Below are 25,098 nucleotides of genomic sequence, written 5' to 3' on the forward strand. Positions count from 1 at the left end.
ACGGGGCGCCGGGTCTGGGCGTCCGCTGCCGCTGCTGGGAGGCTCCAGGAGGTGCCAGCGGTGCCACCGGGGGCCGGGAATGCCCTGGAACCCTCAGCGGGCGGGAGGGGCCTCCCGGCGGCCGGAATAGATGTGCGCGGGGCGGGTTCCGGGCGGACCGGAAGTGCGGCCGAACCCGTTGCCGTGACAGCGGGCCCGGGGCCGCCATGGAGGCCGCGCTCACTGACATGTACGACCAGGCGCTGCTGGGCATCCTGCAGCATGTCGGCAACGTGGAGGAATTCCTGCGCATCCTCTTCGGCTTCCTCTACCGCAAGACCGACTTCTATCGGCTCCTTCTGCGGCCCGGGGACCGCCTGGGCTTCCCGCCCGGCGCGGCGCAGGCCATGGCCCTGCAGGTACCGGCGGGGCCCGGGGGATGGCGCGGCCTGGCCTTGCCGGCGGCCGGGGCTCTCATTGCCGCGGGGCCGAGCCTCACGGGCCATGTCTCCCCGGCTGGGCGGTGTTGGTATCGGGCCGGCCGAGGGGTTAGCTCCGGGCAGTTCTGGGTCACGTCTGACCTCCAGCTGCACTGGGCAGGCTGGGCTGGAGGCCAGCTGAGGGCTAGGATTGCATCTGCTGGGATCGCATCTTCTCCTGCACCTGTCTGCCTGGGCACAGGCAGTGCCAGCTCAGCTGTCCTGCAGCTTCTCCCGGGCCAGCTCATCCTGCCTGCCTGTTGGAGACTTTGAGTCCAGGCTTGCCAATGGTCCCTGGGTGAGCCTGGAATACGGGGTAAGGGGAGGCTTCCTTGGAGCCCCCTCCCAGGCAAGAGCTGAATCTCATTGCTCTGCTTTTCCCTGGAGTAACCAGCCCTCTTCCCAGGCCAGGGTGAGGCTGGCTCTGAGAACACAACCCTAAAAGCAATTCCAAAATGCCCCCAGGGCTTTCTGAGGCATGCTTGATGCGGCCATTCGACTTTCCAAAGAGTCATGAGCTGTTTTTGTGGTGACTGCAGCGTCTCGGGGTGGGTGTGGTGCAGAGAGAGGCGGGGCAGGAAGGAGCAGGTGCCCAGGTGTGTGATGCTCCTGTCCTTGTCTGGGCAGTGCTGCTCACTATGCTGCTGCCTGTGTTTGCTGTTCCCCCCAGGCGTTCCGGGTGTTCGAGCGCATGGCCAGGCAGGACGATGAGAAGAGGCGCCGCGAGCTTGAGGCCAAGCTGAGGAAGAAGGAGGAGGAGGAGGAGGCAGCTGCAGCTGCCGAGAGGGTGAAGCTGTGTCCTGCAGCTCAGGAGATCGAGGTGGAGACCACGGAGCACATCCCAGCAGCAGGTGCTGGGGAAGCTGCAGGCACACAGGAGCCAGCTGCAGCCCAGGGCACTGCAGCCCCCAGCCCGCTGCCAGTGGAGCCTCCAGGGGCTGCTGCTCCAGCAGAGCTGCCCACGTAAGGCTCTCTCACTCTCTTCATGCTCTTGGTGGGGGGAGGCAGAACCCTGGGCAGGGTATCCACTGTTCCCTGCACAGCCTTTTTGCATTTTGGTTTTTTTCTGCAGGCACTCAGCTCTTTGGGAGGCTGTGAGGATTTCCCTTGCAGGCTTCCAAGGCTGGAGGCATTGTGTAATTCCCCACAGCAGGGCAGCAGTTGTTGCGCTGTGGGTGGTTCAGGGTTTCCCACTCTGCTCTGAGCAGGGGAGGTGGCATATCCTGTACATGGCCCCACAAAGCTGGGCTGGGCCATGCAGCTCCTCCACAAATTGGTTATGGTGTGCACTGTCCCTTTTCTGGCACCTGCTCAGGCTCACGTTGAAGTCCTGCAGCTTTTTTGTGAGTGCTGGACTCCTGGTGTGCTGGGAGACATACCAGAAGCCATATGGGAGTGTGCACAGACACCTGCAGTACCTGTGAGTGTGCACAGACACCTGCAGTACCTGGGAGTGTGCATGGATACCTGCAATACCTGTGAGTTGGTGCTGGAGTGTGCACAGACACCTGCAGTACCTGCAGGTTGGGGCTGGTAGGCCTGGCACAGACACCTGCAGTACCTGGGAGTTACCTGCTGGCAGGCCTGGCAGCTGCAGCACCAAAGGGCTTTGGAGCGCTCTGGAGGTCTCTGGCCCAGCCCTTGGCTCTGAGCAGGGCCAGGTTTGAAGACAAAGCAAGTGCTGCAGAGTTTTCTCTTTAGCTTGGTGGCTTTCCAGCAGTGCCAGGCAGCCTCCATTTGTGCAGAAATGTCTTTGTGTCACAGTCCTTCCACAGCTTCCGGGACACTCCCAGTCTGGCTCTGCTGAGCAGCAAGCTGTGGGCTGTGGAGGGCCAGCATGGCCTCTCTGAACCTGAATGCAGGTCCTGTACAGGCCTCACTCATCCTTCCCCGGCATCGCCCTGACCCTGAGCCAAGTCAGAGCTGCCCAGCCCTTCCTCAGGGCCCTCATGCCCACTGAGGCTCAAAGTGCTGTGTTTCTTTGCTGACCAGGTCGGGGGTGATGCTGCGAGCTGGCTGTGCGGACTCCATCTCCTCCTCCCCTGCCTGGTATGTTCTGTGGCCAAACCCATGTGGTGGCTGTGCCATCTCTGATCACCACAACGGTCCTGACCATGTGTGGGGCTTTGCTGTGCCTCGTCCCTGCTGTCCCCTGGTGCTTGCTGAGGAGGGAAGCTTGGGCTGGGGGTCCCTCCTCCCAGCCACTTTTGGAGCAAGCTGCCAGAAAGGAGCGGACCACTGGAGGACCCCCAAATCCTGTAAGGGGATAGAGAATTCAGAGCTCAGACTTGGAATACGGAAGGCACAGTCTGAGGAACAAAATCTTGGGAGCAGTGGAATGATAAGTGGCAGGAGTGGAGAGGTTTGGGTCTTCTCCCAGGAGGTGGCTGGGCACTCAGGCTCCGAGTTCAAGGCTGCCGGAGCTCAAGGAGCATTTGGACAATGCTGTCGGGCAAATGGTGGCATCATTGAGGTTGTCCTGTGCAAGGAGTTGGACTCAATGATCCTCGTGGGTGCCTTCCAGCTCAGGATATTCCATGATTGCATTATTCTAGGACAATGTGGAGTCAGGTTCTGCAGCCTTCGCTGGAGCTGTGTTGGGGAAGAGCCTGAGCTCTGGCTGTGCTGGGGACAAGCCTTGGAGTGGCCACCACAGGGAGGGGGAAAGGGGACAGGCAAGGTGGCTGCTGAGTCACATGGCCCAGTGGAGGAGGAGAAAGGCCTTGTGTGTAACTGATGTGCATCCCATGGGGTAAAGATAAGCCAGAAGCCAAAAATGAAATCATCTGCAATGTCTGTGCTGGAGCTTTCTTGGTAAAGGTGGATTTTCTCTGGGGCTGCCTGTCTGACCCCCAATCCCTGGGCAAAATTAGCAAATCAAAGAAAGCCCTGCCAGAGTGCACAGCAGAGACCTGGGTGTGTCCAGCCCAGCTTTCTCCCAGAGGAGAAGAGAGGGAGAGATTGGAGGCCCAGTGAATCTGTGAGCAGAGGGAGCTGGGCTGGGCTGAGTGCCAGTTGCTCCTGTCCCTGTTCAGGCCACGTTTGCTGTGGTTTGCCCCGAGAAGTTTCACCTCAGGGCTTTGGTTGTGGGGCAGCAGCTGGTGTGAGGAGAGTTCAGCTGCCTGAAACAAATGTCAGGGCTGCAGGAAGGAAACTGGAGGGATCAGGAAGGAAGGTGGGGGCTCATGTGAGAGCAGGATTGGTCTCCCCAAGAGAAGTGGTTTCTGCTGTGTCTGGTGAGAGCCTGGTTAAAACTCAACCCTTGCAAGCGCCACCCTCTGCGTGTGTCCTGGCACTGCTGCAGCTTGGCCCCTGTCAGACCTCACACTCAGGTGCTGTTCTGCAGCCTGCAGCTGTGGCATTGAGCACCAAGCCCTGCGTGGCAGCTCTCCCCTGGGTGTTGCCATGAATAGAAGGTGCCTTCTGCTGCATAGAGCTGCCACTGCAACTTCTGCCCTCCCCACTGGGCTCTTCTCCCTCTTCTGCTACTGCTCCCACCAGCCCAAACTCGCTGGTGGGGTGAAACACCTGCAGCCCCCTTGGCGCCCTCCCAGTTTAAACCCGTGGTGGGTGAGACCACGTGCCGGTGGCCCTGTCCCAGTCGCAGAGTCTCGTGGTTTCCAGGCCAGGAGCAGGGGGTGTGTGCGGGCTGAAGGAGGGCAGAGGAGCCCGCGGTTTGTCCCGCTGTAGTTGGTTTCGATGCCTTCCGGGGGCACTGGAGCCCCCGGAAAGGCACTGGTGGCCGGGCGGGCACCCCCCGACAGACTATTAATAATTTAACCAACTGCTTAATTCTCCACAGCCCCTTCCTTCTGAGCAAAACCCAGAGCTACCAGCCTGGCTACGAGGGGCGCATGAGTAATGCACAACTCTGGCAGCAGGAATGCGGAAAAGAGCTTAAACAAAAATATTTTCCATCTCCCTTCCTTCCCCCCGCCTCTCCAGCCGCTGGTGAAGAAAACCGCTGCCACTAGAAGCTATATAAAAACTTGCTCATTCTGTCAACCTGACGGCTCTGGAAATGTAGGGCAGGTACCATCCCAGATCTGCCAGCTCCCATCAGAGCCTCGCACTGCGCCCGGGTGCTGGGCTGTTGGTTGGGAACATCTTACGAAGCACAGTGAGGTGGTAGCAGCTTTTTCAGGGTCGATCCAGATGAATCAAGCCAGTTTTGCAGGTGTGGAGGTTTTCAGGGCTCAGTCTGGGGCTTGGCCAGGTCTCCCCAACTCCCTCACTTGTGAAAGGCAGGTGAATCAATTCCTTTTTGCTGCACGTTGCTGTGCCAGATCACCCAGCAGCAGCTGGTGTAAATACACCGAAGACTGAGGTGTCTTTGGGGTGACACTCGTGCCAGGAGCTGTGCCAAGGGGACAGAGGTCTCTGTGCCACAGAAGAAACCAGGCTCCTCTTCCAGCTGCCCCAGTTGTGGCAGCTCTCTTGCTGTCCCTGCCTTGCCAGGAGGGCAGCAGGACACAGCCCTCCTCACACCTCACCATGGGGCTGCTCTTCCTCGCCTTGCAGCTGCACAGTCCCAGCTCTGGCTCTTCCCCCATCTGCTCCCAGAAGCCATCCTTGCCTGAGCTCAGCTCCTAATTTTGAACACCTCTGCTGCCCAGCACCCTCCCCTTCCCCCAGCTTGGATTCCATCCTGCATATATTTGCCACACAGCATTTAAAATAGAGCCTGGCAGCCCACGTGTGGCACTGCGCAGCCCGGCCTGTGCTTGTGCTTTATGACTTTGGTTCCTGGCTTCCCTCTGCTCCTTGCTTTCTCCCATTGTAAACTGGGGGGAAGCGCTCATCCCCCTGCCCTGTGAGTCCCTTCTTTACTCCAAGTATGGGCAGGAGGTGGTGCAGGAGGCTGGGAAGGGCAGTCCTGGAAGCCTGTGCATGATGGTGAATGTCTCACCTTCATGTGTTTCTCCCTCCAGCTCTTGTGTCTCTCCCAGGTGCTCCAGCCAGGTGTGCTCAGGATGGGGCAGCTCTGGTCTGTACCTTAGAGATCATCTGGGCAGGTGAGGTCTCTGAGAGGAGGATCTTTGGGTGTGGACACCCAGGAAGCAGGGCCTCTGGGGCACAGGACACCGTGCCAGGTGGGGCCAGGAGGATGTGCAAGTGCCTCATTCCTGAGGAACCCTTTGGCTGCTGCTGGGCACAGCAACATGCAGGGCAGAAACCCTGGGGTCTCTGTGGCCTCAGCCATTCACCTTCTGTGGTGTGGAGAGAAAAGGGGCAGCAAGAGGAGTGGGCTGAGGCGAGGAGGGGGCTCTTCATGGCTCCTTGAAGGAGACTCTTCAGGTGTTCTGGAGCCTGTGACTGGGGAAGGGGCTCTGCTCACCCTGTGCACACAGTGCCAGTGCCAAGGAGGGGGGCAGACAGGCTGCTGCTGAGCAGCAGAGCCCTGGCCATGCTGGGTGCCCCACTCACCTGGTCCAGGTGAGCCCCCCACCGGGCAGGTCTACCTGGATTTGCTCTGCTGTCCCTGGGAGGGAAGTTGGGGCTCAGCAGTGACCTACAAAAACCCCTGGGGTACTCCCTGGCTGGAATGAACCAAAATGCATTAATCTGGTGAGCTGACTCCTGACATTCCAGCTCTCTCCTGTGACCCACCACTCCCATTCCCAGAGCCCCTGGCCACCTGGAGTTAACCCTTTGTGGGCCGCACTGGGAGCATCCCTGGGATGACACAGCAGTGCTCTGGGAAATTTCCATGAGGCGCCTGTGTGAGTCTAACTCAACTTAGCAACGGCTTGGCTTTGCTGGAAGCCCAGATGGCATTTTGTTGTGAGGTGCCTGCAGGATGGGCTTCCTGGCATGGCTGCATCCTCCTTGAGGTGCTGGGGACAGGAATTTCACTGCTGGTCACCCTCTCTGGGGGAGCAGGGCTATGAAGAGGAGCTGTTGCTGCATGCTGCTAACTTCAAGGCTGGTTTTGTTGGGCTCAGAGATTGCGTTGTCCCAAGCTTTCTCCTCTCAAGCCTTTTCCATTCAGAAGGGAGAGGAACCCTTAGGTGCTCAGCAGTTTTGTCTGGGACTGTCCAGACCAGAAGCCAGTTAAACTGGTTTCCTTCCCCGCTGCCCCTATGGGCTTTCCTGATGAGCTCACCTCAGAGTCCATGCTGTTTTTCCAGCCTGACCTAGAAAGGAGCTGATCTTGATCCATATTTAAGGAGAATCTGTCCTGGTTCCGATTCCTCTTATGCACGTGGGGCTGTGCACAGGGAATTCCTCCAGCACGGCCAAGGCCTGTCATGAGCAGGAGTCAGACGGAGCTCAGAGAACCGCCTGACCTGATACAGCTGAGCTCCATCTGGCCCCGTATCCTGTCTCCATCAGCAGCAGATGCTGGGGGAAGAGGAGAAGAACAGAATGAGCGGTGCAGTGATACTTTCTCTGTGCTTTCACCCTACCCGGATACATAGTGGCTCAGTGCCTTTCTAAACACTTGGTCCTTCAGCCCTTTGGGGGATTATTATTAGATGATGAGGAGCAGTCAGGGTCCAATTTTCCAGGGGTCTCATGGAGAACCAGGCCCCTCCAGTTGGGTAGCTGAGATCAGCAGCAGAGTGCCAGCTTCCCTGTGCTGCACTGAACTGCTAAGGCTTTTGGTTGCCCTACCAAGGTACTGAGCTCCAAAATTAGGTCCTGGGACCAAAAATAACTAAATTAAAACCTATAAATTTTTTCTCTCAACAAGCAGAAAATCCCAGGGCTGGAAACCAAGGGACAGCATGTGCCCAATTCTTAGGTAAAAAAGCAATCACTGTTTGCTTGGTTTAATATTGCAGTGTTCACCAAAAGGGGTCTAACGTGGAAAACTACCTGGATTGGGCCAGGTTCTGTTGGTTCAGGGGTCTGAGAGGCCACCTTGTCCTCTATTCCCACAGCTCAATCCCACTGGCTTCTTTTGGCCTTATTCCCCTTTGCCAGGGCAGCCTGGCTGGCTGCGTGCAGGTCTCTCCCTCAGGAGATCTCTGAAGCCCAAGGTTGTATAAGCTCTGTGCAAACAATAAAGATCCCAGGGCTCTTTTCCAGACGGTGGCACGTCCTGCTGTCCTTGACCTATATATCCCAGCAGGAGTGAAATTCAGCCCCCTGGTGCCAGCTCTCCAGCACTCTTCTGCAAGCCGGTGGTGGCATTTCCACTTGCCTAATGTCAGTAAGTTGGCGCTGTGGAACAGCTCGGTAAATAACTCGGGATGCAAAAGGGAAGGCTCAGAGCTCTCCTGAAGTGAGCCAGCTTGGAAAAGAGCAGGGCTCTCCCCCAGCAGGGAGGGGGGCAGAGCATCTCGGTGGGGCTGGTGGGGGCTCCAGATGCAGAGGAGGCAGGTGCATTTGTTGGGTGGCTGCTGGGTAGAGCAGCAAAGGCATCATGTGGGCACCTGGTACCCAGGAGGCGCCTTGACCCCTTCCCACTGTGTAGACTGGGCTTCGTGGCACAATGGGATCTAGGGGGATGTGTCCTGATGGGCTTGATTTTTGGTTGTTGGTCCCATCCTGGTGGTAAGTTGAAGCTCTGAGGCTTCCTGAAGGTGAGGTGACCTTTGAAGTACAAGTCATATGGGGAGCAGCTGAGAGAGCTGGAGGGGCTTATCCTGGAGAAAAGGAGGCTCAGGAGGAACCTTCTTACTCTTGAGAACTGTCTGACAGGAGAGGATCTGGCTCTGCTCCTAGAGAACAAGGGACTGGAAAAAAGGAAACAGCCTCAAGTTGTGCCAGGGGAGATTTGGTTTGGATATTGGGAAGATTTCTTCATGGAAAGGACTGCCCAGCCCTGGCACAGGCTGCCCAGGACCATGATGATAGAGTACTTATCCCTGGGGGGTTTGACAAACGTGCAGATTTGGCACTTGGGTCCGTGAGTTAGTGGTGGCCTTGACGGTGCTGGGGACACAATTGGACTTGATCTCAGAGGGTTTTTCCAACCAAAATAATTCCATGATTCCATGGTCCTTGTAAGGCTGGTGGTGGGCACTGCAGGCTTGAGCCTGGGCTGCGCTTCCTGGCTGGGCTGTGCCTCAGGTTTCAGAGTGAGGGGGAAGGCACTGGCTTGTATTTTTCACTTTGTGTTTTTGAGAGCAGGATCACCAAGCTGCACAGTGCAGTCCTGGGGGTGTGTGCTGAGGACCCCAGGGATAATGGGCTATGGGGAACTGTTGACAGAGCTCTGCCCACTTTGGGTGTGAAGAAGACTTTCCAAAACTGGATTTGGATGGTTCTCCAGCAAACCAAATACACCTGGGTTGGAAGAAATCCTGAGGACTGGGAGGGCCCTGGACCACTGCTGCTCAGGGCTGGAGCTTGCTGCTGGACAAGGAGTGTCACAGAGGATGGGGATGGATCACAGGGGATCAGAGGGGATCCTGAAGCTTATTGACTGCAGTGTGACTTGAACTGTAAAGGAAGGGATTTGGCATTCAGCTTGCTTAATGCTGTGCCAGAGCCCTCATTAGTTGAAGTGGTGGTACAGAGAAGCCTTTGTGGAGCCCTGGGTGCTTCCTGGACCCCAGCGAAGGTCTGGGAGCTGCAGTCTATGGTTTCCTACCCTGGCACTTCCCAGGCAGAACCCAGAGACAGAAAGTGCAACTGTCCTGATGTTTTGATGCCAAAAGATGTTAAATCTGGAGGTGGGAGGGAGGCTCCTTTGCAGCTTGCTTGCAGAAGGAGTGCAAAGCTGGGATTTTCCGTGCACACAGTCCCTGCAGCTTTGGGAATGCAGCTTTCTGATGAGGTTAAACCTCTGGATGCCCTACCTGTTGCTACAGCACCCACACTGGAACCCTGAGGAGCAGAGGGCACACTTTACCCTCTTCAAAATCATCTTAGAAGCTGGTGTTTTTTAGCTTTGGCTGAAGCTTGGTAGGAGCTTTTTGGGGTGCACAGACCTTTCTGTATCTTGAGGCACTTTTGGTTCTCATCTGAAAGGCTAATAGGCAGAAGTTCTGGAAATCTGCATTCCAGTAAATCTGTATTCTGTTGTGTGTGCTGGTGTCTTTGGGTGAGCGTGGCCTTCCTGCAGCGATGCAGAATGGGCTCTGCCATCCCCCTGCCTGCCTAGCTGGCACTGCTCTGTGGTTTCTACCCTGCTGGGCTGCCTGCAGCCCCTCTAGTGCTGGGAGGGCAGGATGCAGGTGTGGTGCAAGGAGCTTCCCCAGGAGGGAGCAGGGATTTGTGGTAGAGTGAATGCCTGGAGGCTGCCAGGGCTCTGGCAGGCCACCCTAGGAGGGTGACCCGAGTGCTGCCACAGCAGGAGGATGGTTATTGCTGACATGGTGCTGGTTCCCAGCAGCCCTGTGCTACCTGCAGTTGAACTGCTCCAGGCTGAGGAGATCACCTTCGTTGAGTTGTTCTCAAAATCCTTGGAATTTTTTTCCTTCTTCTTATGGGGGGAAAAAGGGGTCCATTGGCATTATGAGATATCAGTTCCTTCCCATGACACTTTCTCACCTCTACTCCTCATACTGTTTTGTCTTTTCCTCAACTTCTGCATGCTTGCACCAAAACTCCTCAGTGAAGAGGAACTCAGTGAGCTGCCCTGCTTCTTCTCAGCTCAACCAACCAGATCCTTGGGTGTGTTTGGTTCCTGCTCTTCGTTTGTGTCCAGCACTGTGTTCACAGAGTTGGTGCTGCAGCTGTTGAGCTCCAAGGACAGAAACGTGTTCAGCTGACTGTCCACAGAGCCAGGATTGCTGTTGCCATTTCCACATTGCTCAGCTCATTGTGTGTCACCAACCCACGGAGCTGGGAATCCCGGAGCAAGAAATGCCCAGGAATCTGTGTATGGGGCTTGACATCCAGCATGTCCACCAGGGACAGCACTGCCACCTCTCAGGGAGTCCTGTCCCCTTGTGTGGCTGCCCAGTGTGTAGGGAGGGAGTGGCTGCAGTGCCAGGGACACGCAGCGGCTGCGCCATGTGGCTCTGAGGAGTGGGGAACAGATCGGCTGCTTCTTGACGGTGCATTGTTAAAGGTTTCACCTCCCCCAAAATGACACATTGCGAGCAAAAATAGAACAAGACAGAACACATAGACCCACCCCCACCATCCCCACCACCCGGCAGCCAAGTGCACGCAGTGCCAAACCCTTGGGTTTAAAAGCTGGTGCTTTGTCACCCTGCCTCCCCTCAGTCCTGCCACCACCTGCCCCAGCCCAGCAGATGTTCAGGCACATCTGGTGAGTGACCATCACACCAGGAGTGGCTGTACTGCTGGACAATCACCACCCAACCCATGCTGTGGGCTGGATCTGACCTCTCTTCAGCTGCTGGGTCTGGGATGTGAGCAGGAACCGTGGTGTTGGTGCAGGAGGTTCTCTCACCCCCTGCACAGTGGCGCTCTTGGGACAAAGTGACGGATGCCTTTGGCCAGGAGAGCCACCTCCGGCGTGGTGGCATGGCTTGGCCCAGCCTGCTGTGAGCCAGAGCTGTCTCCTGTGAACGGTGAGGGAAGCTGCCTCCCAGCCAAGGAGCAGGGTCCAATTCTGGAGTGCCACTGGTGTGTGCTAAGCACAGTTGGACCAGGCAGAGATCTGGTTGGAAAACGTCCAGGAAAGGAAGAGTTGCTCCAGGAGGTGGTAGAGCTGTCAGCCGTTTGTCAGCAGTGCCTAACAAGGCTGTGGCCTGCCTTCACCACCCTGCATCCTCCATGGCTCCAGAGCTGGCAGTTACACTGGCAGTGAAATTATCCAGGCTTCATGAGTCCCCCTGTGATCCTGCTCAGGGGTACAAAGCCCATGCATGGATTTTTAACATTGGAAACAGAGCTGAAGCAGAGGTTGGTGGTGTCTTGGGTAAACACCTGGGGGGATTTGGACTGGGAGTTGGGGAGGAGAGGAGTGGAGAAGTGATGGCACTGGAACTCACATCCCCAGGACGAGCAGCCATGGGTGGAGGGAGGTTTAGGCACTCTTCAGGGGGAGCTTCTCCCTCTGAAGCTGGATGAGGGGCTGCAGGGCCGAGGAAGTGGGGCTGGGCTTGTCCAGTGAGCTGCACGTGAGGCAGAGGTGGTGGTGACATGTCCCTCCTTCAACCGGCCGTGCTCCAGTTCTGGCACTGTAGCAGCTCTGGAGAAGGACAGAGCTGTCCCACAGGGACAGGTGGGCTGGGAGTAAGGCTGCTGTCACCTGCACAGTCCCTATACTGTGCAGAGAGATGTTGGACAGAGCAAGTCCTGCCTCAGTTTCCCTGTTGCCCAATTTACACTGGCTGTGGGGCTGGTGAGTCCACCCGAGCCCTTGTAAGCAGTGAGATTGCATTTGGTAATCTCCCGGTGGGGCTGCCCAGAACTGCCTGGCTGGGATCTGCTCTCTCTTCTCCTGAGGAGAAGGCACATCCAGGGCAGACCTGGTGGCTTTGTGACAGTGAGTGATTGCTGGTTTTATCCATGCTGAGGCCATGTGGCATTTGCAGCTGGCATCTCACCCTTTGTGCCTTTGTACCAGTGCATTTCTCCCACCTTTGATGATCTGCATCTGGTCTCGCGAGCCTTGGCTGGGCATAAGCCCACTGCCTCCTCCTGCTCCCTTTTGAGTTTTTCCCAGGAGAGGTCTGGAGGAAACAGGCCAGGGGAAACAGCTGTTTGATGGTTCTTGTCTGGTCTTTTGTGATTGCAGGGAGCCACTGACACTTGGGGTGGCAATTCCCAGCTTCCTCCAAGTGGCTTGCTTGCAGGTTTGGGAGGAGCCAGGTTGGGCTCTGCCTTGGCCAGCGTGGCCACTGAGCCAGAAAACTGGGCTTGTCATGGAGGGAGGCTGCAGAGAACTGAAGGGTGGGGCAGGTAGGACTGTGGGGTGTCAAAACCCCTCCATGCTGCTGCCCCTGAAGGTCACAGAAGAACAGAAAGTGGCCAACACTGCTTAGAAGGAAACACTCTCTTAGGAGGAAAAAAGCCCAGCTGGGTTTGAAATTGGGTCAGATTTGTCCTCTGGTACACCGTGTGGCCTTGTGGCCAGGGTGGGATGGAGGGCAGGAGTCCCATGAAGCTGTGCCGTGCCTGGGCAGATGCCACAGCATGGGTAAACATCTTGTGAGGGCATTTAACCAGCCAAGCTGCCCCGGGCTGCACAGACCCTCCTCCCTGCCAGGGGCTGATGCAGGGTGGTCGCTGAGACAGTTGTGCCTTGAGAGCCAAGCTGGGTTCCAGCACTGGGTCGTTCCTAGGTGGGGACCAGGGGACACACGAGACAACGCCTGGGGCCATGCCTCTGCATTTCAGCAGGTTTCCTTCCCGCGGGGGTGAGCCCTGCAGACCCTGCCAGCCCAGCCCCTGGCCGCCTGCAGCGTTGGGCTCCTCGCCCTCCAGCCTGTTTGACTCCTCCAGTCCGGGGGCGGCTGGGAAGTGACAGCTGGAGCCAACGCAGCAGCCCGCTGCCATGCCAACCCTGTTTCCATGGCAATGGGCACCCAATGGGCGACTGCCAGCCAAGGCCAAGATGCCCGAAAATGAAGCGATGCCCCCTGAAATGGCCAGCAGGGGCTGGGAGCCTGGGAGCTGCCAGTGCCAGCAGTGCCTTCGGGGCCTGGGAGCGGATCAGAACCACCCCAGTGCACAGTGGAGCAGGGCAGGTGAAACCCTTGGTGCACCCTGTGAAACCATAGAGAAAAAAAATGGGGAGGTGCAGCCACGACGACAGCCCCCTCCGGCTGTCTTACAGCCTAATTTAATTTAAATAGATGGCTCTTACATAACCCTCAGGGCACTGTGCTGCTGGAGCCAGCCCCACCCCATGCTGGTGAGGCCCCCCCCAGAGTGGGGGTCTCAGGAGGGGAGAGTGGCACAGGAAGATAGGCTCCCCAAAGCTGTCTGTGCCCTGGGGCTGCTCCTCACCAGCCCCCCTTTATGTAAGTCCCTGACCCCCATGTTTATCCAGCTCCACATTGAAGCCTAGGTGGGTATCAAAACATTTTAAAATAACTCTGCCTTTTGTTAGCACCACAGCTATCTTTAGAAGAGATTTGATTTTATTTGAAAGCCCTCTCTGTGAGGGTTCAGTGGAATAGATCCCGAGCCCAGCAGTTTAAAGGGATATAGGTGTGATGATCTCCTTTCTTGTCTGGAAACGCAGTATTGATTATTGCTTATTGATATGATAAACTCCATCTTACCCCTGCAGCCATCTCCTCAGCTTTTCTGGCATTTCCCCAGCTGGAAGGGGCAGTGTTGTGCTCAGAGTGTTGCTCATGATTCACTTGTCCAGGCACCCTGGGATGGCTCTTGAGGCATCTTGGTCCCCAGCTCCATCCCCTCCCTGTGAACAATCGCCCTGCTCATAACAGCTGGTGGTTTTCCCAAACATTAAAATCAAGGTGAGGAGAATCAATGCTGTATTTTCAGGTCACAACCATAGGCCACCACCTCTGCAGCCATGACAGTGGCTTGGGGGACAGCTCACACCCAGCACATGCCAGTGTCCCTGCTCCAGCTGTGATGGGAAGAGGAGGGAACAAGGAGCTCTGCGCTGGAGCAGAGGTGGTCAGGAAAGTGCTCTGGACCCACTGGGGGCCAGCTCTGCACCTTTTGGGCAGCCAAGCCATCGTGTGTCTCACCAGTTGTCCTTTCAGCAGGGTTGTTGTCCCTGCAGCAGACTGGGGAGACGGGACTGTGAATCACCCACAGTGGGCAGGGTGGCTGTGGTCCCTTTTTCCTGGGGCTGCTTCCTTGGACCTGCTGCCTTCCATAGAGCCAGCAGTGAGGGAGAGATGCTGTAGGAGGAGCAAGCAGAGGCTATGACCTCCCTTTTGGTTTCTTGCGTCCTGTTCTCAGGCTTCCTGCTCTCTCCAGGCTCTGATCTTTCTGACATTTTACCTGTCTCCCCTTTCTCCCCCCACAGGAGACAGGAGCAGTTCCAGACAAACCCCGACAGCTACAACGGAGCTGTACGAGAGAATTACACCTGGTCCCAAGATTACAGTGACCTGGAAATTAAAGTGCCTGTGCCCAAGCACATTGTCAAAGGCAAACAGGTAAAGTGATGTGAGTGGTGTCTCTGTAGCATTTCCCTTTCCATTAGGGTGCACAGCTTTCCTGGGAGACTGTGTTTTGTATTGAAGGACCAAGATGTGGTTGTGCCTTATTCCACAGTGTGAGTCTGGTGAGGACTGAGATCACAGCCTGTCCGTGTTCCTGTTGTGCTGCAGTGTCCTCTGCTCCATCTCAGCTAGGCTCCCTGGCACTGCCTCACCCCTTCTGTGCTTTTTCTTTCTGCTTCCACTACCTGCATACTCACACGCGTGTTTTGGAGCCTGGCTGGGGATGGATGCCCTTCCTCAGTTGTTCCTCTGGCTCTGAGTGTCTTCTGCCTTCTGTTTGGAAGCAGGAGCTGCTGGAACGGCTCCTCTGGCACTGGGGAGCTGGATCAGGCACAGCCCCTGTGTGGCTTGACCTGCTCTAGATGGAAGGGAGCCGGCCTGGGGAGGAGGCTGCGGGCCAGCCCCTCCTCCTGGCTGGCTTCATGCACAGAGAGGTCTCTCCTCTCTTTGGCTCAGGCAGGAACTCCCCTGTTCTGCTTGTGCTCACACTGTTTTTCCTGCACCCCTTCTGTTCCCTCCTGGTCAGGGACCCAGAGGGAGTGTGCCCATGGCTGGCCTTAGCTGGAGCTAGAACTCTTTCCCAATGCTGCCCTTCCCTCTGTATTTTTCCATTTAGGAAGCCTGTGCTCCCCCACCTCCTGCTCTTCTCTGCTTCCAGGGTGGCTGAAAGGAGCACGCTGGAGTTTGTCACTGGCTTCAGCCTACACAGCTCCTCAGCATGCCAAGGAATGTCACTGGCAGCAGCAGCAGCAGCCCGGGCCAGAGGGGTGAGGGGGCACACGGCTGTCACAGGCACAGCAGGGCACCAGGAAAATGCATCTCTCCCAGTGGATCTCTAAAACAAACCCAGAGTGTTTCTTGAAAGGATTCTGGGGTGTCCAGATGGATATTCCATCCCTCTGCATCAAACTTTGGTCACGATTCCTCTCCCTGACTAGGGAAGTTTCCTCCATGCCAGGGAAGTTGTGTTCTTGCCAAAAACCCCACACAGGGCTCTGTCTGCTCCATCCTTGGCCATGGAGAGGTTCAGGAGCCTGCAGGAGCTCACAGGAGTGAAGACAGGATGTGGTTTCCTGACCTTTCCTTGGTTCAAGACTGTGCCATGACTGTGGAAGAGTCCCTGCCCCTCAGAGGGGGCAGAGGGGCTTTAAGGCACCCCCTTCCCCTGTGCCCGTGGCATGGCTCTGCCCACCTTTGCCCCAGTACCTGCCCACGCTGCCCTCTTAAAGCAATTGGTTGTTCAGATGCTGGACTTCCCTTCTCCTTGCACTCTCTTTCCTGATGTTTTGTTCACCCATCCTTCTTGGGGCTCCTCTTGGCAGCTGAGTTTCCATTTCCAAATGATTCTGTGTATTCACAGCCTCGGGGGAATGAGAACAGAGAGGCTGGGGCTTGGGCCAGAGCAGGAGGACTCAGAACAATTTAAAAGCTCCATGTACTTTGGACATGTTGTTCATGGGTACTTGCACAAGAGCAAGATTCTCTTGCATTCAGACAACTTCATATTTTTAAAAAATTACCAGGTTTTTGTCTTCTGCCTGACAAGGCAAGATTAAAAATTTCCCCATTTGGTCCCTGGGTTCAGAGTGCACCCAACTCTAATGTTGCTCACAGTCTTCCTTATGACACTTTTTGGGTTTCAGGCTGTTGCTATGGCACATTTTGCTCTGGTGAGCTTAAGGTTTCCTTGTATGGAGCTCAGGGGTCCTTGGAGCAGGAATGGGTAATTGGGTAGGTGAGAGCATCTTCCCCCATGGTCCCCCCTCTCTGATCTACTTATGGGTGCAGCAGAGGCCCATGGATCTGAGCACTCAAATAGAGATGATGACTCCAGGCCTCTCTCTTTGCTGAACTCAAAAGGAGACAAGCTCGATTCCTCTCTCAGTTTGTATTTTCTTGTTTGAGCTGCGTGGGTGGGCGTGGGCGTGCAGTGTGCACAGAAATCACTGTGGTGAAAAGACCACAGCACACAACGAGAACTGGCTTTCCTTGGGGGCAGCCAGGTGTTCCGGGGAGCAGAGGTGCTCACAGGGGGCACATGGGGAGGGACAGGAAGCTTCAGAGCTGCCAGAGTACTGTGGGTTGCTCTTGGCCTTCCCCAGGTGAGGGCTGTCCACAGGTACCGCCTTGTGCACACCTGAGTCCTCTCAGACATGTCCCTCCATGCATGGAGGGGCTCTCCAGCAGGGCATGTGCTGCCCCTGTCCTTACTCCTGAGGGGCTGCTGTGCTGGGTGGGGCCTTCTTGCTAGGTGCAGGTAGAAGCAGTGTTGGAATGGCTTCTCATGTTGTCTACTTGCACAGCAAAGTGGCCAGGTGAAGTCTTCCCAGACTTCTTCCATTTGGGTTTCTCTTCTCCCTCTCTCAACTTGTTGCTGGTCCCAGAGCTACCTAAAAGGTGTCCCTTGGCCCCACCAGATACCTTGTGCAGCCACCTGTGAATAAAACCCTCTCACATTTGGTTGTTTTTGTCCATGGAGAACCCACAGACACAATGCCTTCTACAGACCTGGGCCTGCCATGTCTCCAGCTTAGGAGTCACCTTGCCTTTTTCCCCTTGGTCCTTCCTTTCTGGGCAGGCCCTGTCCTGTGCTGAGAGCCAGCATCAGTAGCTCTGTCCCTGCACCCAAGAGCCTGAGCAGATGGTCGTGGTGGAGGGCAGAGCCTCATCCCCCTGCCTCTTGGCAGTAAGGTGTCAGCACTGGGCTGAGGGAGCTGCTCCTCTGGAGGTGTTTTCATCCCAGCCAGGTGACATCCTGCTGTCCTCTGCCATTCTCCTGTCCCTTCCCCAGTCCCCGGTGAGCACAGTCCTGCTCCCAGCTCCCACTGGAGCTGAGTCCCTGTGCTGTGTGTGCTGGGCCTCCTGTGCCCCTGCCGGAGCACACAGCAGGTTTGGGGGCTGTACCCTGGTGACATCAGTCACACACAGCCGCGTTCCCTCCCTGGCTGGAGCCGCTCTGCCTGTCTTCTGCCTGCGTGGAGCTAGTGAGCTGCTGGAAGTCTCCTAGGTAATGGATAATGTAATAACATTTCAAATGAGATCTGCAGAGCAGGAGGAAGATCTGGGGGAACTCTGGGAGAGAATGCAGGCAAATCTCACTGCAGTCTCCTCCTCTTGGGCCAGCGCAGGGGGCCACAATCCTGCCCCTTCCCAGCCAGGTCCTCCCCACATCCCCTGGCTTGGCGCAGGCTCTGCTGGCAGCACCTCAGGGCTGGAGGGGACAGGAGAGAACATATGGTCTCCACAGAGACCAAGGGAACTGCGTGCCTCTCACAGCCTGCCTCTGTCTCCCCGGGGGACAGCCATGTCACCTGCGTGGCAGGTCGGAGCAGGGTTCCCCATATGGCTGCTGTGGGTGGGAGCTGGCCCCGTTCCTGGGGACGGAGCTGCCCCTGTAGCAGGGAGCCAGGAAAGCGTGCTGCAGCATTCCTCCTGCACACAGCCCCTCCTCACACACCCGATGGGAGGCCTGGCTCAGCCCAGGGCTGCCTCCAGCAGCAGAAGCAGAGCCAAGGAGCAAGCTTTCAGCATGGTGCAGCAAATAGGGGATGACCTGCTGCAGCTCTAGTGTAGGAACCCCGACACTATCAGCCCCTGCTCAGCTATCAGGATCACACACACTCATGCCCAGCTTGGCATGGTGGCAGAGAGGCAAACCCTAAAGAGCTCTCTCACAGCGAGTAGATGTCCAACCTTTGAATGCTGTTTGCAGGCCTGTAGCATTACTGGTCTTCTTTGAGGGGAAACTGAGGCACAGGGTAGAACCAGCTGCCTTGAATCCTTCAGGGGTCCCCCCGATTGCCAGGCTGTACTGCTTTTCCTTCCCTGAAGAGGTTCCCTCTCTCCTCTGAACTGTCACTCTTTGCTGTGAGAGAACAGTGGGATTCTCACCCTGCTGCTACAGACAGGACTGGAAGCTCTTCTCTCTCTCATCCCCCTGCAAGTGCACTTGACCCCAAACCCCAGCTTGCACAGTGAGAGGGGAAGCAGGAGCCTTCCGGATTATTGTGTCTGTCTTTGTTTCCAGGTGTCTGTGGATATCAGCAGTGGTGCCATTCGTGTAGCAGTGCTGGAGGGAAGCAGCCAACACGTCCTCATGGAAGGGAAGCTCACCCACAAGATCAACACGGAGAGTTCCCTGTGGAGCCTGGAGCCTGGAAAGTGTATTTTGGTAAGGGTGGTCTACACCAGCTGTGTCTGCTTGGCTCGCAGCTCTGCCACGCTTAACCCAGGAAACTGGCGCAGCTGGAAGTTGGAGCCACCTCTAGATGCGTCTGGCTTTGCCTGTCCAACTTCTGGCTCATGCTGCCCTTGCCTGCGTGCTGTGCCTTGCCTCCTACTCCTGACTTGCCTGTCAGGGTGTGGGCTGGGCAGAGGGGTCCCCAGCTCCAGCTGAGGGCAGGCAGCACAGCCATCACTTGAGGGTGGTCTCTGTCCTCAATCCCAGCATGGGGCCCTGCACTGCACTGCTGGTCCTGCACACCTGGCCTTGCTGACCCTGCCCTCCAATTCTCCTGGCCCCACTCCAGCCCCAGCATCTTGGCAGGTGCCTGTTCCTCACCATTCCTTTCTGTCCTGTCATGGGATTCCTGCTTGCCCTGTTTGAGGTGGGCACTGTGGGTCCTCTACCTCCAGCAGGCCTGTGGTTTGCTGTGGGTCTGTTGTCCCAAATCATCCCTGTCGAGGAGGTCTCAGGACAGCCAATGCCCAGCTTGTGTTATTGGTGGGTTCCCAGCCCCAAGCCTCATTTCTGAAGTGCTCCAGATGTTCAGGCTGAGGGTGTGAGTTCAGCTGTGCTCACAGCTGGAGCTGCTGCAGGAGTTGTGCCCTTCACCCTGGGGTCTTGAGTGTCAAACAGTTTCCAAAGTTTATATGCCAGTTTGGGGGCCAGGATTGTGCTAGGAGCAGGATTTTGCTACCTGTCTTCTTTGCCATCTTTGCCCTATCCTTTTCCACCCAGAGGCTTTTCCAGGAGAGTTTCAGGAGTACCAAAGCTGTTGTGAGACCCAGGAGAGGACACGTGCTGTCTCCTGGGAGGGAGTGAGCTGGCTCTAAGCCTTTCTCCCTGTGGCACAAGGGTGGCAGCAGATGAGCACCCAAATCCAAGCCCTCACAGTGGAAAATGGAGTGGAAATGTGCTGCCAGAGTCAGGAATCCCGTGAATGGTGTCTGGGGAGGCTGCACAGTGCCACTTGACCGCTGCTGATCCACAGGGATGTACCTCGAGTGACAGGCTGGTGCCAGAAGGTTGAGTGAGGTCCCTGTAAGGGAGAGGAGCTTCTCTGATGCTGCTAGGCCACTGAAGGGATGTGGTAGTGGCATCCTTAGCCTGCATTTTGTAAATATTCATAAACATCTTGAAAATTAGCTGATCTGGGACAAAGAAACAATCCTGGAAAGGCATGAACCCGTTGAAGAGGAGGTGGCCCAATGGGTGTCTGCTCCACAGTGTGGATGGAAGTCTGGAAGTCCCTGGTGGGTGTTGCCAGCATCAGCAAGGGAGGCAGCGTCTCCTGAGTGCCCGTCAGAGGCCGGGGATGGCGCAGGCGGAGCGAGGCTCGGTGCCTCCCGGAGCGGCCGTGGGGAGCAGAGGGGGCCCGTCACCCCCAGCCCCAGAGCTGGCTCTTGCCTCGAATAGCACGAGCCCAGGCTTGTGAGGATCTCCAGCTGGCTGCCAACATATTGATGGTGGGATGAGATCTCGCTTGAAGAATTGTAAGGTAACTGGAGCAGAGTGAGTAATCCTCGCCCAAGAGCAGCTCCTTTTCCATGCGCTGAGTAGCCAGGAGTGGTTTGCGCCTCCTCCCAACTCATTCATCAGGGGACACCCACCCTTGTAGGAAGGCATTGCTTCATTCAGCGCCTGGATGGGGCCATTGGGGTTTCTTTGGGGCTTATGGGGCATATGGACCCTTCCTGTGCCCCGGTTTGTGCATCGCTCCCTGTGAGCTCCAAATGCAACAATTGGGCTGTCTCCCTCCTGCAAGAAGCTGCAAGGTGCTGCCTGGCTTCCCTGTGGGACCCAGGGTGGCATTCTCTGGCAGGGTGTGGCTGTAGCCGAAACTGAACTCACCCAGTGCCAGCGCTGGGGTTGTCCGAGGAGATCCTGCCTGCCTTGGGGACTGCTTGGGGCACCTTGGTGGCCCTGTCCGTGGTTTGTGAATTGAGGTGATCCCTGCAGCAGAACTTGGTCTTGGTGCCAAGGAGGTGGAATCTCTTTTGCTTGGTCCTTTCTGTCTGAAGAGGTCTCAGTTCTGTGCAGAGAGGCTGTTGAGTCCTGTGTCCTCTTGCAGGGTGTGTCAGGGATCATCAAGATCCCCAGATTCTTCAGGTGGCTGCAGTAACAGCTTTCTCACTGTCCTCAGCCTCCCTGGCCTCCTCCAGCTCCCTTCTGGGATGCCATTCACAGCCGTGCCACCAGCAGACTCCCTTCTCCTCCAGCTCTTATCATGGGGAGATTTTTTTGCCTTACAACCCATCCTAGTTCTGCTTCCCCCATCCTGCCTGGTGTTCTTATTCATATATCATCTTCATTATGTCACTCACACTCCAGCAGACCCAGAACTCCCCTCACCAGCATTCAGAGACCACTCTGCTTTCCGCCTCCTGCTCCATGGAGCTATCCCAGTTGGAGCCCAGCCTGACACCAACATGTTTCTCATCTCATCCTTTGGCACACCCGTGTGCACGGCAGCAGAATCCAGCTGGCATTGTTCCTCAGTGCTCTGGCGACTGAGCACTGAGGGGGTGGGGGCCTGTCCATTCCTCCTGCTCAGGATTTTGTCCCAGGATCGTGCCCCTGCCTGTGGCATGCTGCACGGTACCCTGGTCCTGGGTGTCTTCCCTGTGCTCTCCCTTCTCTGTCACACCCGCTTGCTTGTTGAAAGTGAGATTAAAATAACCTCGCTGTTTTTAGCAAGCCCCACTGGGTGTTGTGCACAACTCCTTTTGGTATTATTTTCGTTGTGGAGGATTTTTCTCCCATTCCTTCTCTTTTTCTCTTCCTCTCAGCCTTTGTTTTCCACGCTTGGGCTTTTGTCAGCAAGTCCTGCCTTGAACGTTTATTGCAGTCTTGGCTTGCCATCCTGTGAGCCATGAGGCTGAAGGGATGCAGTTCATGGTGCTCAGCCCTGCCCTCCCCGTACTGCTGAGAGCCCTCACTGGAGAAGTTCACAGCTTGCCAGCAGCATCATGGGGTCATCCCTCCCGTTCCAAACCTGAGGAGCCTGAAGGGTGCTCCTGCTGCAAGTGTGGACAGTCAGGGCTGCTGACCCTCCACTTTGCTTTCTGTCTTAGGGTGATGTTCTGGGGGCTCCTCCACTCCCCCACCTGCCCACCCAGGGTTGGGAAGCCCAGGAGCAAACCCTCGGTGGCTCTCCCTCCCCTCCAAAGTGGAACTGTGCAATTAAAAAGAGAACAAGCATGCCTGTCTAGCTGAAAAAACTAACGCCTTCCCCAAGCTGGAATATTTTACCGGCTCTGCTCTCCCAGAAGGATTAAACCCCAGCCACCCCCTCCTGTATTAATTGGTTCCTTTTCTTCACACCACGGAGAAGCTTGGCTCCGTAACAGGAATGGCTGTCCGTGTTCTCCCCTCCGGAGCTATTGAGCTTCCTGGGAGGTTTGAGCAAATTGTATTGTCTGCCTTTATTGATGATTTTGCAGAGGCCGACGAATGCCATAAATCTGCCCTGCTGCTGGGATTAGTGCTAAAATAACATGGGAGGAAGCAGCCCACTCTTCCTGGAAAAGCTAAAAGCAAGTTGGAGTTCCTGTTGCAGGATGCCCCATGCTGGCCTCAGCACAGCCCTGCTGGCCAGCCAGCTCTGTCCAAGGCACTGCCATCGGGATGCCTGTGACTGCAGCAGGTGGATTTTCCCACTGAGGGTGTTGGCTGGAGCAGGGAGCTATCCCCTCTCCTTCGGGGCTGCTGCTGAGCTGTGGTGCCACAGGAAGCAGGTACTGGCAGTCAGCAGGGGTGGCACAGAGCAGCAGGTGATGTCCTTGCCTCCTCTGCCACCCGTGCTGCCACCCACCAGCCAGAGCCAGGGGAGCTGAGGCCAAGGTACCTTCTAGGTTAGGGAAAGGCAAGATGGCTGCCACACCAGGGGCCCTGACCCCACACTCCAGCAGACACAGCCTCCTCATCCCACAGTGCTGGGCTCTGCCACTGCTGCTGTGTCAGCCATGTGGCCCCAGGCCAGTGTCACCCCCAGCCACTGCTGTAGCGTGGGCTGAGATCTTATCCTCAGGGTGTGAGCTGGGGCTGTGGGGGCCCACAGCAGGGTTGTGCAAAGCCTTTGGCTGCTGGGGGAGGGAGGCATAAGCATGCCACCCCTCTGCCAGCTGTGAGGCTGGGTTAGTGTGAGCTTGACTTGACTTCCACTGGTGGGCAAGCACCATGCTGCTGTCAGCCGAGCTCTGCATCCCTGCCATGGAGCTGTGAGGTGGGCAGGGGTATCAGCCACATCCTGGGCAGGACAGGGGCTGCTCTCCCCATTCGCTGACCCACAGCTTGTCCCCAGATCAGCCTGAACAAGGGAGATGAGTACTGGTGGAATGCCATCCTGGAGGGCGAGGAGCAGATCGACATTGACAAGATCAACAAGGAGCGCTCCATGGCCACGGTGGACGAGGAGGAGCACGCCGTGCTGGATCGCCTCACCTTTGACTACCACCAGAAGCTGCAGGGCAAGCCCCAGAGCCATGAGCTGGTAGGTGCTGGCTACCTTGTGCCACCTGCCCTTCAAGGGTCCCATCCCCAGGAAAAGGGGCCCCATGGCTCTACTCCATCTCAGAGCTCCTCTTCACGTGTCCCCCCACACTAACATTTGGGGGGGGGGGGGGCAGGTTCTGCTGATCAATCTTTTGCCATGCACTCCTGCCTTCCCCTTCCTGGCACCGTGGCAAGTGCCTGTAAGCCCAGACCCCCTGTACCAGGCGTGGGCCCCACATCCCTGAGCCTCTTTCCCCAGCTGGCCCTGCTCAGGGCTGCACCCACATGGGTCTGGGCTCAGCCAGGAGCTGCCTGGTGCTGCCCTGGGCGCTGTCTGGGCACAGAAATGATATGTGCCCCTGGCAATGACCACTGCCAGCCAGGCAGGAAGAGGCACTGCTGCCCACACCCCTTCCCGTGGGTCAGGTGGCCACGCAGCCCCAGCACCTGTGGGATGAGCTGCAGAGAGAGCAGGGGGTGTAGGGAGCAACGTGGCATCACCCCGGGCTGACGGACGCCTCTTTGCAGAAGGTGCATGAGATGTTAAAGAAGGGCTGGGACACCGAGGGCTCGCCGTTCCGCGGCCAGAAATTCGACCCCTCCATGTTCAACATCTCCCCCGGCGCCGTCCAGTTTTGACAGTGGCAAAAACAACTGAAAAATAAAGCGGGAAGAGGCGACCTGCCCGCCCCTGGATGCCCACCAGGATCCTCCCAGCCAGCGCCAGTGCCCGGGACTCACTGATCCATGCTGTCGGCACCGTCCCTGCTGTGAGGGGAAGCCTGAGGAAGTGGGCAGATTTACATCCTGTCACCACGGCAACCTGGGCACCAGGACCCCTCTCCTCCCCTCCTCTCCCCTCCCTCACCTCGAGCTGCTCCATGTTTTTCTGGAATAGAGGGAGCGTGTTGGGTCGCGTTAGGTGGCATAATTACTGTTTTTGGTGGAGGAGGATACTGCTTTTGGGGTTTCTGGGGATGCAGAGCCCTCCCTGCCCTGGCACGGGGCAGCTTTGCCCCTCACAGGTGGAGATGGGTGCTGGGTATGGGCAGTGGGGATGGGGAAGCCTGCCCCTGCCTGCTTCTGCCAGCACCCTGCCCACCTGGCACCCCCAAATCCTCTCGCCAGCCCCACTCCAGGGTATCCCAAGGGGGCTGTGCTGCCCCTACCCTCTGCCCAGCCCCGGGGGAGGCTTTCTCCTGGCTTCCCCCTCCTTCACCTCCTCACTGGACGGTTGTCAGGACACCCGGGAGTGGGCAGAGGCCACAGCCATCCCCTAGGGTTTGCGCCCCCTGTGTCAGGGAGCAGCAGGGGTGCTCCCCAGAGCACTGGCGTTTGGGGGGGCTACAGGCCCCCCCCTCATGGCCAGCAGCTGGGCAGGAGCCCCTGAAACATACGGGTTTCCCTGGCATGGTACTTGGGGGTCTGAGAGTGGGGTCTGCCTGGGAGAGGAGGCCCCAGCAAGCCCAGCCTGGCTCTCACAGCTTCTACCAGCCCTCCCTCCGGGGTGTGTGGGCTGGGGGTCCCCGGCCCGTTCCCCACCCCTCACCCCCAGCCTGCAATAAACACATGTCACCGTGGGGCCTGTGAGTGACTCCGTGCCACCAGGGGAGATGAGTGTGCCCGATTCTCCAGCATCACCTTGCTTAGGGACAAGGACGGGGACACTGAGCCCGGGGTGTCTGTCTGTCCGTCTGTCTGTCAGCACGGGCTCCAGACACTGGGGTGGGTGTTGTGGTGGAGATGGGATTCCTGGGAGAGAGTGGAATTTGGGGGTCCTTCGGGATGTGGATATAGGACTCCTGGGGGTGGAGGGAGTGAATTCTGACATCCCTGGGAGGGGTTGGGTGTAGGATACCCGAAGGAGGGCTGGATTTATGGGTTACTTGGGTGCGGG

The 25,098-nt window shown here is 57.1% G+C and overlaps 1 protein-coding gene across 1 annotated transcript; it reads left to right on the forward strand.

Annotated features, from left to right (window-relative positions):
• Window positions 1-64: 64 nt before the first annotated feature.
• Window positions 65-24,781, forward strand: NUDCD3 (NudC domain containing 3). The gene is given in 7 exon segments (XM_066567448.1): window positions 65-105; window positions 107-398; window positions 1,129-1,421; window positions 14,287-14,419; window positions 18,513-18,656; window positions 23,011-23,199; window positions 23,730-24,781. Coding segments are annotated over 7 exon segments (1,188 nt in total). The 5' UTR covers window positions 65-79; the 3' UTR covers window positions 23,841-24,781.
• The last annotated feature ends 317 nt before the right edge of the window (window positions 24,782-25,098 follow it).

This window comes from Molothrus aeneus, chromosome 29 (genome assembly GCF_037042795.1).
Source record: "Molothrus aeneus isolate 106 chromosome 29, BPBGC_Maene_1.0, whole genome shotgun sequence".
In the NCBI taxonomy this organism is placed as follows: domain Eukaryota; kingdom Metazoa; phylum Chordata; class Aves; order Passeriformes; family Icteridae; genus Molothrus; species Molothrus aeneus.